General features: G+C 40.5%; 3 protein-coding genes across 4 annotated transcripts; 2 read left to right on the top strand and 1 right to left on the bottom strand.

Annotated features, from left to right (window-relative positions):
* Positions 1-1,799: 1,799 nt before the first annotated feature.
* On the top strand, positions 1,800-9,504 carry unc45a (unc-45 myosin chaperone A). The gene is made up of 19 exons (XM_039809023.1): positions 1,800-1,970; positions 2,064-2,256; positions 3,026-3,201; positions 3,320-3,409; positions 3,553-3,720; positions 4,002-4,170; positions 4,333-4,503; positions 4,795-4,966; positions 5,102-5,402; positions 5,503-5,597; positions 5,748-5,889; positions 6,108-6,248; positions 6,438-6,565; positions 6,643-6,709; positions 6,814-6,927; positions 7,026-7,141; positions 7,720-7,837; positions 8,271-8,426; positions 8,550-9,504. Exons 1-19 carry the CDS (start codon positions 1,947-1,949, stop codon positions 8,835-8,837), a joined length of 2,829 nt encoding a protein of 942 aa, XP_039664957.1. The 5' UTR covers positions 1,800-1,946; the 3' UTR covers positions 8,838-9,504.
* An 80-nt stretch (positions 9,505-9,584) lies between these two features.
* On the top strand, positions 9,585-12,372 carry LOC120564204 (RCC1 domain-containing protein 1-like). Of its 2 annotated transcripts, none has more exons than XM_039809025.1 (8): positions 9,585-9,943; positions 10,097-10,279; positions 10,381-10,546; positions 10,681-10,802; positions 10,925-11,029; positions 11,572-11,742; positions 11,828-11,857; positions 12,046-12,372. In XM_039809025.1, the coding sequence occupies exons 1-8, from the start codon at positions 9,733-9,735 to the stop codon at positions 12,195-12,197; spliced, it is 1,140 nt and encodes a 379-aa protein (XP_039664959.1). In that variant the 5' UTR covers positions 9,585-9,732; the 3' UTR covers positions 12,198-12,372. The 2 variants fall into 2 exon arrangements, with proteins under 2 accessions (XP_039664959.1, XP_039664958.1); XM_039809024.1 differs by having other exon boundaries at positions 10,073-10,279.
* Positions 12,373-12,485: 113 nt separating this feature from the next.
* On the bottom strand, positions 12,486-14,244 carry LOC120564205 (calcium and integrin-binding protein 1-like). Its single transcript, XM_039809026.1, has 7 exons — positions 14,050-14,244; positions 13,584-13,618; positions 13,372-13,471; positions 13,086-13,239; positions 12,892-13,010; positions 12,694-12,782; positions 12,486-12,599 (listed from the first exon to the last, which is right to left on the bottom strand). The coding sequence occupies exons 1-7, from the start codon at positions 14,098-14,100 to the stop codon at positions 12,578-12,580; spliced, it is 570 nt and encodes a 189-aa protein (XP_039664960.1). The 5' UTR covers positions 14,101-14,244; the 3' UTR covers positions 12,486-12,577.
* Between the last annotated feature and the right edge of the window lie 38 nt (positions 14,245-14,282).

Genomic DNA, 14,282 nt, shown 5'->3' with positions numbered 1-14,282 from the left:
TGCGCCTTGTGGATCTCCTGTGGATAATGTCTCACAACAAGCTGAGCCCTTAGGAAATATAGACCAACTGCCCTTGCTGGATATTCTTCTAAAGTCACAAAGCTACCATGGTAATATGAGAGTCTTAACAGGTCTATCTGAGCACAAAGCCCAAAGGGAACCACTTTGTCTCCATAGCAACAGAGGAAACACAACAATGGTGCCTGGCTGTCCTGGTAAATGAGAGTCCCTCAGGTGAAGAAAATATCATACCAGGACATTTTCTTTGTGGTTTTGACCTAAAGGGAGACACTGTTGTGAATGCACTGTACACAAACTCAGGAGTAGCACAACTCATTTCACACACGTAAAAAAGGTTCGGGAGACTTCCACAAGAGCATTTAATGAATTCCTAATTGAGGAGAGAATTAAGCAGACAGTAGGCTACAGTTTAACCACAATGTGTTATCATGGCCTGTCGTCCCAACTCTCTGAATTTCCTGTCTTCCTGAAGGTGTATGTAAAGTCATGCTGGCGTTAAGTTTAGCTGAACCTTCAAAGTCAAGAAAGATACTGTGGGCACCCAAATATCTCAGAACAGACAAAATACACTCAATTTACATAGCATGAGTTCGTAAGCTGGAAATTCTACCACAATTTTTTTTCTTTTACTCAAAAAAGTGACAGAAATGATTTTCTTATTGGTCACTGACTAAAGAAAAAAGCATTTTATTTGTTTTTCCATTTTGTGCGACTCTACATTCACTATATCAGACAGTTAGATAATAGTTAACTTATTGTATAGAGTTAAACAATGTGTAAGATGTGCCATATCAGTCCCATTGGTTTGTATTAATCTTATGTGGAATGGTGGATTGTATTTTGTTGTATTGGTGATGTATGTTTATAGTACTGTATGATTGTACATTGTATCCAGTGTAATGTAGTCTTCTGTAGCCTATGTGTATATAGTCTTTTTGGTTTCTTAATTAAACTATCAATTTAAACAGACGGTGTCATGGTGTCATGCTCTTACATGAGGGATATAGGGCTTTATTAATGGTTAGTAAATAATTTATAATTTTGCATAGATCTGTTATAAACCATTGATTAGAACAACTGTTGCCAGGTTGTGAAAAAAATCCTCCTGACCGGTGTTTATTCTCTCTGTTTGTTAACAGTGCAGATATAAATGTTGATAATCCAGATGTTCATAAATTTCTCACTTTCTAATCAGCCATCATGTCTGCAGCTATACACTGACATAACTGTTTTAAAACCATCAAGTCTAAAGTAGTACATGTTAAATAGGTTGTTTATGAATGGATTTGGCCAACCAGCCAAAGCGATATTTCACAATCTGGCAAGCAAAAACGTGTTAGCTTAGTCAGCTGCTGATCTGTAAAGCTTTACTAAATTATTTATTAATTGTTAATAAAGCAATTAGTTACACATTGTAAACCCTTTCACGAAGCATGGCTTATTAGAAAATATTACCATAAACATTCATAAAATATGCTCGTAAAATATCATGCATGGCTATCAATATGAGCATTTAGACCACTAACAACAATAAACTACTTCCTACAGCTGAATGCATCAAAACCTTGAATTGCTGGCTGTCGTCTTTTATCATAAGGAGCTTGTTAAAACCCTCTGTGTCTATGTGGACTAAAGCAATTAGCCTCAATCGCCTCTGACTGAAGAAAGCCACAGAACGAAAATGTAACCAAATGAGGCAGAGATGGAGAGAGACTCCGTTCCTTTTATGGTAATAGTGCGTGAGGGGAGGGGCGGGGCTATTACCTAAACGTCATCAACGTGCTACGAACACCCGGAAGCGTAGCAAAGATGTGAAAATGTTATTCTGAAGTTACTAGTGTGTAGTGTTTTGGGACCAGTTCGAAAAAAAATAACTACATATTCTCCATATTTAGTAACGCTGTATTGTGTATTACATTTTGAAGATGAGTGTGAGTGAAGAAAAAAAGGTACGGCAGTTAGCTACGTAGGCTTTTTGCTTATATTTCATCCAGATAACATTTACTCGAAGCATTTCTGTCATCTTTTTCTCTTTAACCCAGGACCCCATAGCCCTGAAGGAGGAGGGGAACACCCTATTCAAGGCAGGAGACATACACGGCGCTGTCTGCTGCTACACCAAAGCATTAAAGCTGAGTGACAGCAAAGCAGAGAGTGCTGTTCTGTACCGCAACCGCTCTGCCTGCTACCTGAAACAGGAGGAGTACAGCAAGGCAGAGGCTGATGCCTCCAAAGGTGAGCTAAATTACAGCCAAGGATGCTGTAGAGTTCATAGATCAGTACAAAGGCACGTTTTAAATTAAGAGACATGTCACCAGAATACACTGTTGATGTGTGTCTATCCTACTGTCTACTTTATTCCTTTATATATGTCCATATATATATAGTATATATATATATCTATATATATATATATATATATTTTTTTTATATATATATATATATATATATATATATATATTTTACTTTATCCTTGCACTGCTTTATAGTTTTTATATTACTATGTCTACATTATTCTCTTATATTGTCCATATTTAATGCAGGTCTCTAGACTTTATCCTTGCACTATTGGACTTATTTGCACTACCACCATGACACACACTCTCATAGAGCACCATACCATGCATACTGAATCACAGGGTCAGTCACTGCAAGCGTCTCATGCTTATACATCCTTTAGTACATTCATGTGGATTTTTTATTCAGTATCTTTTCTTTTATTGTCCATATTATTCATGTGGATTTGTTATTTTATCATCCTGTTCATGTGTATGTTGTGTGTGATGTCTTTTTTAACTTTCAACACACACCAACTGTCTTATCTTTGGTAGAAGAAACTACTTAACAGCTGCTAAGTAGCCTACACTAAGTGTGTATAGTTCACATTTCAGGTAAAAATAAAAATGATTTACTGTACTGTTGCATGAACATGTCACTCTAACTGGATTAAGATGTACAGAATGTACTAAGTTATATTGAATGTCATGTCGGTCACTCTTTTCAGCTCTCGATACTGACCCAGGTGATGTGAAAGCCAGGTTCCGGAGAGCTCAGGCTTTCCAGAAACTCTGTCGGCTTGATCAGGCGTTTCTGGATGCTCAGAGGTGTGCCCAGCTGGAGCCCAAAAACAAAGCCTTCCAGGATCTGCTCAGACAGCTTGGAGCACAGATCCAGCAGAAGGTGATGTGTTGTTTTTTAAAAAAAAGTGGATAAAGGGTCAGGGAGGTTTGTCTTGTATTTTAACAGTACCCTGAAGAAACTGTTGCTAATTAGGATTTTTTTTCTCCTAACCATGTAGTCGGTGCAACTAAACTCCACAGATGCTCGTGTGCAGCAAATGTTCTCCCTCCTCTTAGATGCATCCGCAAAAGACTCGGATCGACAAAAGGTAAGGGCAGCTCATAAGGCAGGAACATTACAAACTGCTGTAATTCACTCTTTTTTTATGTGTTTGATTTTTATTCATTGTATCTTGATCTGTCTGTAAAGTTGTAATGCACCAACATAATGTGATCCATTATTCAATTTCAGGCTGCTCAGAATCTTGTGGTATTATCTCGAGAAGATGCAGGAGCTGAGCAGATCTTCCGTAACGATGGAGTGAAGCTGATTCAGAAACTTCTTCAGTCAAAGCAGGAGGATGTTGTCCTATCCGCCCTGAGGACCCTGGTTGGGTTATGCACAGGGCATCAGTCCAGAGTAAGTGTGACAATTCCCTCTAAAGTTATTCATTACACCATCTTTAAACTCCCTCTTTTTTTAACAGGCTACAAACTTATTTTCTTACCCTTTTATTTGTATTTTGTTCCTTTTTAATTTTGCATTTCTGTTTCCATTCATTGTTAAGTCTGCTGTAGCACACTTTATCAGTAGATGTTGCAATATATATCAGTTTGTCAGAGACTATATTTACCGTGCTATTAACACTTGTGAATTGCTTTACTGCTTTTAACTGCTGACATCCACTGTTTTATTCCCAGACTATGGCTATAGTGAATGAGTTGGGAATGGAGCAGCTGTGTGCAGTAATGGGATCAGGAGCCTCCACTGTGTCTCTGGCTGCCTGCCACCTGCTGCAGGTGATGTTTGAGGCTCTGACGGAGGGCATGAAAAAAGAGATCAGAGGGAAAGATGAAGCTATACTCCCTGGTGAGTTTGGCCTGTGATCATGTTTATATTTGGAGTTGGCCACACATGAAAGTTAACCATAACAAATCTTTTATTTATTTTTTCAAACACTGCACGTAACAGCGTATATCAGCTTTCTGTCCTGTTCTTTTAACGGTAACTGACTCTGTGAATTTACCACAGAACCCTCCAAGGAGCTACGCTCAATGTTACGCCACCTCTTGGAAATGATGCCAGCATCTAAGGTGTCAGGGCCGGGCAGAGACAGCACCATCAACCTCCTGGTCAAACAAGTTCCTCGCAAGTCCTTGAAAAACCCAGATAACTCACTCACGTTATGGGTGATAGACCAGGGTATGAAACAAACCTGCACACCATGTAGAATTGGTCACATTTGTATGCTATGATGGATACAAAACAGACATAAATCTTCTGCCAAACATACCCATTTCAGTATTTCCAGTACAGTTTCACTACCATGGGAAGGGGGGGGGGGGGAAGGAAGTGTTCACTTTATGTTTTCAAATGTCAAATGAAATTTTCCTATGGCCTCAGATATCCCAGGCCCATTTAAGATATTCTGTCACAAGTTTTTTTTTTTGGCATCGCTGTAGCCAAATTAATGAACTCCTTGTTCTCCTGCAGGACTGAAGAAAATCCTGGAGGTGGCCGGGACAGTGCCTGAGCTCTCAGAAGGACCACCTCTAACAGACAACTCCCACATGAGCTGCTCTGTCTTGCTTAGCAAACTCTACGATGACCTAAGGTGTGACACAGAGAGGGAGACCTTCAACAAGCTATGTGAAGAATATGTACAGTGAGTTGACCACCAAAACGTGTTACTAATTTCCAATGCTTACTAATGTAATGCTTAGTAGTGAAATGACTTGAGCCCAAAAGTGCTATTTTCCTTTCTTTTTTTTTTTTTTTTATCCGATGTTTTTCTGGGTAGACAACATTTTAGCCGACAGGGCATAACTGGCAAGCTGCGAGCCATCCAGACAGTGTCGGTGCTCCTCCAAGGGCCGAGCGAGGCGGGTAACAGAACTCTGGAGATGTCAGGAATGATGGATGCAGTGATCTCTCTGTGTGCTTCCGAAGATGTAACTCACCAGCAGGTAGCGGTTGAGACTCTTATCCATGCAGCAGGCAAGGCAAAGAGAGCCTCCTTCATCACAGCCAACGGCGTGGCACTCCTGAAGGACCTCTACAAGAAGAGCGAGAATGACAGGATACGTGTGAGAGCCCTGGTGGTAAGTGTTGCAGCAAAGCAAAAACAGTGTATCTATTTCAGTTAAAGAAAATAACCTCTCTAAATAAATGATCCATGGTGCTCTTATGGTTATTCCACAGGGTTTGTGCAAGCTCGGATCAGCAGGAGGGACGGACTTCAGCATGAAGCAATTTGCAGAGGGATCCACACTAAAGCTCGCCAAGCAGTGCAGGAAGTATGTTTGCCTGTGTTGAAACTTGAGCCTGAGAAATGTGTTTACGGCTCATCCACACTGATGCATAACCTGATTTTAAAAACAACATATAATGAGTGGTTCCTTGGATTTAAAATAAGAAGCAAGCTGTTTCTTTTTTCTCTTTTTTAGGTGGCTGTGTAATGAGTCTCTGCCCCCGACCTCCCGCCGGTGGTCTGTGGAAGGCCTCGCCTACCTCACTTTTGATGCCGATGTGAAGGAGGACTTAGTTGAAGACAAGAACGCTCTCCTGGCCATGTTTGAGCTAGCAAAGGTTTGACCGATGATTGTAATCGGAGGTTTTAATGACACACGGGAAATACTGGGCATTTATGAAGTCAGATTCCTCTCAGAAGAGCATCTTATTGATCTTTTTTTGTTATTTATTTTTGTGTAGTATTTGAAACCACCACTGTAAGAATACACACAAACATTTCTATAGTGTTGACTAGGATCGCCTCGACAGCCTACTTATTCTTTGTGTTCCTGCAGTCTGAGGATAAGACGGTGCTCTTTGCTGTGGGTTCCACATTAGTGAACTGCACCAACAGCTATGAAGTGGAGAAGCCAGACCCTCAGATGGTGGAGTTGGCCAAGTATGCAAAGCAGCATGTGCCTGAGGAGCACCCCAAGGTACCATTTTAAAATTGTTCTGTTTCCATGTAGAGCTACAGTACATTTACTGCACACAAACCTCACACACATATTACTTTAAAATTGCACAGCAACTCTACTGCTCTCCTGTTCTTCGAAATAATTTGAAATGCTTATTTTTTTCTTGAGATTTATTTACATATATCTGTTTGTCTTTCCATGTGTCAGGATGCACCTTCCTATGTGGAGAAAAGACTGATGAAGCTGCTGGAGGCTGGTGTGGTGTCTGCGTTGGTGTGTATGGTCAAACAGGAGAGTCCTGCCCTCACGGAGGCGTGTCGGGACTGTATCGCCAGGTAGGAAAATGGCAGCAAGTCTTTTTCACTCACTGTTCTCTCTGTAGATTTTCTGTTAATGCCATTTCTCACGGCAGGGTCTTCTTGGCTTTGGTGGAACGACAGGAAGACAGAGGCACAGTGGTGGCACAGGGTGGAGGAAAGGTAGAGGACCCTGATAAATATACTTAGTTTAGCCTGCACACTGATCTAAACACCTTGCTTTAGGGGGGTTTACATGATTTATGTTGACTGTTTTTTCTCCATAGGCTTTGATCCCACTGGCATCTGACAACACAGATGGAGGAAAAATCAAAGCAGCACAAGCCCTGGCAAAAATAACCATCACATCTAACCCGGAGATTGCCTTCCCAGGAGAAAGGGTGAGAATTGCATGCTGTAAAAAGCCACTTTAGTTAAAAAAATAAAAATAAACTAAAGAACTTATCCTAATTAACCATGTCTTGCTTTCTGTTGTCAGATCTATGAGATGGTGCGCCCCCTTGTCAGTCTTCTGAGTCTTGAATGCACCCTGCTGCAGAACTTTGAGGCACTCATGGCTCTCACCAACCTGGCTGGCATCAGTGAAAGACTCAGGTTGGCCACTAGGGGGAGTCTCTCCTAAGAATACATGTACAAAACACAGTCGATTGTAAAGGGGCATGACCTAAATACAAGTATGCAGAAACCAATAGTTCAAGTTTAATTCTGTAGTTTTACTTTTTTACACATGGCAAATCTACTTTCCTTATAGAAGGGAGCATAAATGTAGTTACAGATGAATGTGTCATTTGCATGGTTAAACATGCAGGATCCTTGTTTGCTTCCTAAAAATTGAAGAAAAAAAAAAGATGCAAGTATTTCAAGTCTCTGAATGCTGACCCTAAAGCTGTGTTAACAGTTTGACAGTGTTATTACAGAGCTACAAAGCTGAGGCCACGTCTTTTCATTTTCGGTGTTGAGACATATGTAACCATTAAGACGTACAACTATGCCTGCCTGGTGCTGTCTTTATTGTTCTTGGATTTTCTCAGGTCTTAGATTCACAATTGAATAGTTTGGCTTTCAAGTCTCAAGTTTTTACTTCCTTTTAATAATATATATTTTTTATTATGACAGTATAGTTTTGTATCAGTGTTTAGAGTATCTGCTTGTATGTGTGTTTTGTTTCACAGACAAAAGATCATAAAGGAGAAGGCAGTTCCAAAAATTGAAGGCTACATGTTTGAGGAGCACGACCTGGTCCGAGCATCTGCCACAGAGTGCATGTGTAATCTGGTTTTAAGCCCAGAGGTAAGACACATATTCATAGATGATTGTAGTTTAGTTAATTTGTTTCACAGAACTTAAAAAAACAAATTACATTGAAGAAATACAAAAATCCATGTGAGGGTGTGGTACAAACCTATAACGGCTTATATAAAACCTCAACCAAAGTACATACACAAATGTAGACAGACAAAATCAAAAACACATTTTAAGTATTAGTTTGCAAAAAATACATAAAAATATGATTTAAAAAAAAATACACGTAGATGAACTGAAATAATTGCCAGTAAAAACAGCAGTTTCTAAGAGTTATGTTTTTTCCTCCCAAATCACACAGTTTAGACAGCAGGGCATAAGTCTAAGTCTATTTTTATACATAGAAAATGACATAATGACACATTGTATGGCACACATGTTGAAAAGTACAAGTAAAAGTGGGTGTTTGGTGTGTCCTCAGGTGCAAACATTGTACCTGGCCACAGGGAACGATCGTCTGAAGCTGCTCGTGCTCTACAGCGGAGAGGAGGACGAGAGGCTGCGGAAAGCTGCTGCAGGAACTCTGGCCATGCTGACCGCTGAGCAGCCGGAGCTCTGCGCCCGCATCCCAGGAACGGTAAGCTGAACACTGCAGGACTTCACTGTCTCCACACATCCATCAGCTTAGCACTGTGGCATAATACAATGATTCATTATTCCATTTTAGCTTACATTACTTCCTGTTGTCCTCTCTTCGCAGACGACACACTGGCTAGAGATTATACAGTCGCTTTTGCTCTGTGAAATATCCGACCTGCGCCACCGGGGAGTGGTCATAGTTCAGAACATGATGCAGGCGGAGAAGAGTCTGGCCGAGACGCTCATGGAGAGCGAAGCTCTGGAGATCCTTTCTGTGTTGGCGAAGGGAGGAGAGGGCACGCCGGAGCCTGTTTCAAAGATAGCTCAAAACTGTCTGGACAAGGCCGTGGAGTACAACATCATCATGAACAGGGAAGGGAGGGAAAAGGGCAAAGGAACTGAACCCTGAAAACACAGCTGCAGCGTGTGAATGTGCCTTCTGGTAATGTTAAAGCGCTTTGAGTATTATGTTGGACCAGTGAAGTCATTTCACTTTTTGCAGGAAATCAGTTTTGATCTAGATGGGTACAAGCCGATCGTGAAATGTGTCTTAACTGTGCAAGGCAATAAAAACTAAAGAAAAGAAAGAAGAAAGGTAGTACATGAAAGCCAGCAGATACTCACAGAAGTGGTTTGCTGTTTCACATTGCTTTTGCACTAATTGTATTTATCTTTATAATTATAATGTATGTCCATGGACCACCACCAAAAGTGTATGTCTATGTCCAATCAGGCTTCTTTATATATCTCTTACTAAAGATTGCCATTCATTGATATTTGCAAATGTTTTTATTTTTGTCAATATCATTCTCCAAAATGCATTGTCTTTAGTTTCCATTACTTACTTCCACTACTATATATTTAGTGTGAATTCTGATTCAGCAGTTTTAGCATGACATGGATTCTCTAGTCCTTTTTTATAAAATACAGTACATTCACAGCATTGTGTGCTTTTCTGTTTATCACTATTATTATTATTATCACTCCACAACATTCCCAGTGTCTTAATTGTACGTTGGTCGTTTTCTAGTTTTGACTGAACACATGGGCAAAGAAATAAACCCTATGTACCTGCACTATTGTCACGTCTCTGCTGAGTTCACCCATCTTCACTGTCAATTAATGTAGCGACTATACTGCAGCGCATGCGCAGTACATCCTGGTGCTACATACACCAGTGTTGAAGCTAATGCTACGCTAGCTACGTTCATTGGAAAAGATATGGCAACACTGGTTCAAACAGTTTATGGTTCAAACACATCGGCATTTTCACGTTAAACCAAACCGAGGTAAAAGCGTTTCCGATGCGGTGGTTCGGGTTTGGCTTTAACGCATTTGGACAAATATACGTCCACGAGAAATTAATTAAAGGAGTGTGTAGCGACGCTGTAAATGAAGTCAAAGTGAGTAGTCCGACAGAGCTTGCTAGTCAGGTAGACAGAAGTGACTGCTGCTTGACGACTGATTATCAAATTAGAGCAAGTTGGAGTAGAAGAGCATCATTGCATTTGGATGGTAAGTCTAACTGAGATAAAACACATCTGGTTGGACATTCTTATTGTAACATAAATAGAAGGCGTCTATAATATCACACTCTATATGATTATTTCTCATGTATTCACCTCGCTGTCTGTCTGTTATCAGGTGACCGCTGTGTGTGCCTTGCAGGTTTCGTCTCCAATGAGTCCTGTGGCAGGCCTATGAAAGAGAGCCGTGGCTGTAAAGATGCCATCATCAGTGAATCGTACTTGACCCTCGCTTTCTCAGACAGACTTGAGTCCTGGGATCTGCAGAAGAAAGAGAAGACTCCATCATGGAGCATGAAAATAAAACCACACCCAGAGAGCTCTGGTAATGTCTAATCTTTATCTGCTTTGACAGCTACAACAAGTATAATGTAAGTATATAATAATTGGCTAAACAGTAGGCCTACACTTGTTGCTGCTTTACAGGACCCCCTGTGAATCTCCCATTAGTCCCTGGGGGTTACATAGCCACGAAACCGCCCCTCTACCGCTCCTTATCACCACACCTTAGAGCCAAGAGTCTGGCACTGAGTGCCGAGCATGTCATCCTTCTCACTGCCTCGGGAGCCGTGTACACCTGGGGACTGGGCAGGTAGACCTACTACTCACACATCTGTCTTCATTGGTAATCTGAGCATTAACATCCTCATGCATATCTTGACCTTTCGTGTGTGTGTGTGTGTGTGTGTGTGTGTGTGTGTGTGTGTGTGTGTGTGTGTGTGTCAGCCATGGTCAGCTGGGACACGGAGGCCTCTCCTCTGAGGAGGAGCCCAGGGCAGTGGAGGCACTCTGGGGGATGCCCATGAGCTGTATAGCTTCAGGAGGCTGGCACTCTGTCTGTATTAGTGGTAAGTGTCATACAAGATGTTGGCAGTGAATAAAAAAAAATAAATGGGTTGGCAGAGAATCCAAATAGTTATGCCATCAATCAGGTGTAAATTAAGTGACCTTAAATAACCCTTTTCTTCAGATGGGGGAGACCTTTATGTGTGGGGCTGGAATAAAAGTGGCCAGCTCGGACTTCCATCACAAGGTCTGAGGAAAACACTGCAGCAGCAAAGTAGCCAACAAGCAGGTTAATCTACAGACACAATCATACTCCTATTTTTTTTTACCTACAGTGCTATATATCTATTCAAATACTTTTCTGTTAGCTTAGGTGCACCTCACCCCAACACACTGCACTCAACTGCATTGTTTTTTGGTGTGGCATGTATGATTGTTACAATACTCCACACTTCAATATGAGCATTTCCACGGCATCTATAAAGGATGCCAAATGATTAACTCTGAACAGGGGAAAAAATGTTCACCATTAGGTCTGGGGATTCCCTGTTAAAGATTTACCCAGAAAAAGAAAAAGGATATTGAAAAGAGCAAGAGACCAGCTTTTGGAAGCATGAAGGCTACCGTAGCTGTAATACGTACTTTGAACTGCATGGTGCGAGAGAGTTAATTGATATATATATGATCTCAGCGCTAGATGGGAGAAATTCCTCACATTGGACCTTTAAAAATACAGCACTTGAAGTGTGGGAAATGCTTTATATTGGACATCAATGAACCACCCCCTTAACTGTAGGTAGCAAATACTGCAACATTAACTGTATTGAACAGGCGCACCATGCCAAGATGCCAGCACATCTCCCACTGAAGAGCCAAAGGAGGAAGAGAAACACGAAGAGGTATTCATATCGATCCAGGCATTCCCAGCTCTGCTGGATATCACTCCATCATGTGAAATCAGGACAGTCAGCTGTGGCTGCCGCCACACAGCTGCAGTAACAAGTAAGGAACAGCACTTGACAATAGGTGTATATTGATGCACATTTTCTTGGCAAATCTATCCTCTTATCATATTTTCTCATTTCAGCCACAGGTGACCTCTACACTTGGGGCTGGGGTAAGTTTAAATTTGGAGATAAACTGACACCTAAACAGATTTTTTACATCTGTTGCAAATGTGTTACATTTCTGTAGCATCTTCCTAGTACCAATTTAATTAATCAGTGTGCTTAGAGCACACCTTATATGTTGTATGTGATGTTGAACTTACCCTGTCCATCATTTCTTCTATTACCTGAATTTCAGGTGACTATGGCCAACTTGGACACCAGACTTTTATCAGTTCAGATGAGCCACAGCGCGTGGAGTTCTTCAGGGAGCAGCAGATGCGTGTGGTTGATGTAGTGTGCGGGGCATGGAACACTTTTGCTGCTGGCGTCAAGGAGGAAGTAGCTTAGTCTTAAAAATACTATGGAATCCCCTTGATAAATGGCGATACTGGACTTTGGACAACTTACCAGGAAGTGTAAATTATCACAACAAATACAAGACTTTGAATTGAATGTATTTTGTAATATACAAGTTATTTTAATTTCTCTGTGTAACAAAAATAAACTTTCTAAATGAGCAGTTTTTGGAAATATTTTTTAATTTTCTTAATAGAAATTTAAAAAAAATCACAGGTTTTATATTTCACAAACAATGCATAAAATAGTTAAGGCAGTAAAATCCACAGGTTAATATAATTTAAGGCAAATATCTAAAATTATTTTAATTGAAAATTAAACGACATAAGAGAGTTAAAGGGTGATGCATTTGAACAGCCTGGTAGAGGTCTTCACAGCACAATCTTGAAAGAACTGTGGAGAAATCAAAGTATACAGGAAGCAGTTAGGAGTGAACAAAACTGTGACGAGTAAAGTGCATATCGGTGATAATTAGAGTTTTAGTCACCTGACAAAATCTGGGGACCTTGAAATGACATGCTGAAACTCTGAGAGGTTCACGGTTCCATCCTTGTCAATATCTGACTCTTCAAGAATCTGAAAAACATACACAGGAAAACTACTGTTACACTGACACATCTGTGTACCAAGCTGTTTTAACCATCTAGTGTAAATCTCCAAAGGGCAGAAGCCTCCGTGAACTCACATTGTTGATGAGCTGTCTCATTTCTTCGGTGGTTAGTCTTGTCTCATCTGTCTCACCGGTCAGGCAGTTTACCAGCTTCTCCAGATCACCACAATCAAGAGTTCCATCATCGTCAAAGTCTGAAAATACCAATATGCTTATTACACAGACCAATGATCAATAACCAGCTCACTTTTTTATAACAACTTATTTACCAAATATACGGAAAGCATAGTGGGATTTGATTTCCAGAGTAGCAGAGTCGCTGAAGGCACTCAAGAGATCCAGAAAGTCCTCAAATGTGAGGCTTCCATCTTTCTGTTCAGATGTTGAGAATACATGGCATATTCTTTTCCTGAAAGGGTTGGACTGTGACAGTAACAAGTACAAGGGTCAGTACAATTTTGCACCAGACGATCCTAGTCATGCTATGAGAACGAGTCCTAAGCAGTCCACATAACACCACATTTCCACTGTTTAACTATTAAATCGCTTTTTTACCTTGAGCTCTGGCAGAGTGAGAATCCTCTCCGCGGGTACTCTGGTATTTGGAAGGTCTTTCTCATCCTTTGTGAGCAGTTCAGTGAATCTCTTGTGAGCACTAAACATACAAAAAAAAAGCGTAACGTTAATTCATCGAAGCAGTGCTAGCTTTATTGCAATGCTTTTACCGGTAACACAATTTTTAATGTGACATACATCTGATCACTTACAGAAGAATTTCTTGTTTTGTCAAGAATGTCAGCTCCTAAAAGTAAAATTGAGCATTGTGAGAATGACAAGTCAACGATTAACATGAAACAGTTACTTTTTTTCTGACTTCCTATAACGTTAATACATCTAGCTATGGTCTGACAAGTGATATTAGCAATTCCATTAGCTTTCACTATCTACACTAGCTATATATTAGCGCGATGACGTGTTTACAGTTTAATATAACTGCCATTAGCGGTGTGTTTAGTTAACCTGCGTTGTAGGAAATGCTACAACTAACGTTACAGACTGCAAGTTAATTATACTGTACTGATGACAAGGCTCTAGCTAATAGTTTTCTTGTGCCTTAAAACCTTTGGCTGCGATAGCTACCTTACGTTATGCTTGGTTACTGACGCCACCCAGTTTAACATTAACACCCATTACGAAATATTTGCTTTTGGAGACTTTGCTTTGGGCACTTACTTGATATTCTGAGAGCAAGTCCTTGCCAAGTTGACTTGCCGTAGTTCCCATTTTGAAAATGTCGACTCGAAAATGTACTTTTGTTATTGTAAGAGTTACACACCGAACTATTGGACAACAAGTGGTTGGTTTTGTTTTACATGGCTTACTTCCGGTTCCTTCTCTTTCCTGTATTAGCTACGAAACGGTTTCCATAGTGACGCACTTGCAAACATCTCATATCGTGACAAAAG

This window comes from Perca fluviatilis, chromosome 8 (genome assembly GCF_010015445.1).
Source record: "Perca fluviatilis chromosome 8, GENO_Pfluv_1.0, whole genome shotgun sequence".
NCBI classification, from domain to species: Eukaryota; Metazoa; Chordata; class Actinopteri; order Perciformes; family Percidae; genus Perca; species Perca fluviatilis.
This window is presented reverse-complemented; position numbering and strand designations above follow the sequence as displayed.

What these genes read in the sequence shown, in the direction of transcription:
- LOC120564205 (XM_039809026.1), bottom strand. Translation starts at nt 14,100, where the DNA reads ATGGGAACTACGGCAAGTCAACTTGGCAAGGACTTGCTCTCAGAATAT. An exon ending in ACTTGCTCTCAGAATATCAA is followed by an intron (nt 13,619 to 14,049) that starts GTAAGTGCCCAA and finishes TTTTACTTTTAG; the next exon opens with GAGCTGACATTCTTGACAAA. An exon ending in TGAGACAGCTCATCAACAAT is followed by an intron (nt 12,783 to 12,891) that starts GTGAGTTCACGG and finishes TATGTTTTTCAG; the next exon opens with ATTCTTGAAGAGTCAGATAT.
- LOC120564204 (XM_039809024.1), top strand. Translation starts at nt 9,733, where the DNA reads ATGCGGTGGTTCGGGTTTGGCTTTAACGCATTTGGACAAATATACGTC. An exon ending in ACCACACCCAGAGAGCTCTG is followed by an intron (nt 10,280 to 10,380) that starts GTAATGTCTAAT and finishes GCTGCTTTACAG; the next exon opens with GACCCCCTGTGAATCTCCCA. An exon ending in TACACCTGGGGACTGGGCAG is followed by an intron (nt 10,547 to 10,680) that starts GTAGACCTACTA and finishes TGTGTGTGTCAG; the next exon opens with CCATGGTCAGCTGGGACACG.
- unc45a (XM_039809023.1), top strand. Translation starts at nt 1,947, where the DNA reads ATGAGTGTGAGTGAAGAAAAAAAG. An exon ending in CTCGCCAAGCAGTGCAGGAA is followed by an intron (nt 5,598 to 5,747) that starts GTATGTTTGCCT and finishes TCTCTTTTTTAG; the next exon opens with GTGGCTGTGTAATGAGTCTC. An exon ending in GCGCCCGCATCCCAGGAACG is followed by an intron (nt 8,427 to 8,549) that starts GTAAGCTGAACA and finishes CTCTCTTCGCAG; the next exon opens with ACGACACACTGGCTAGAGAT.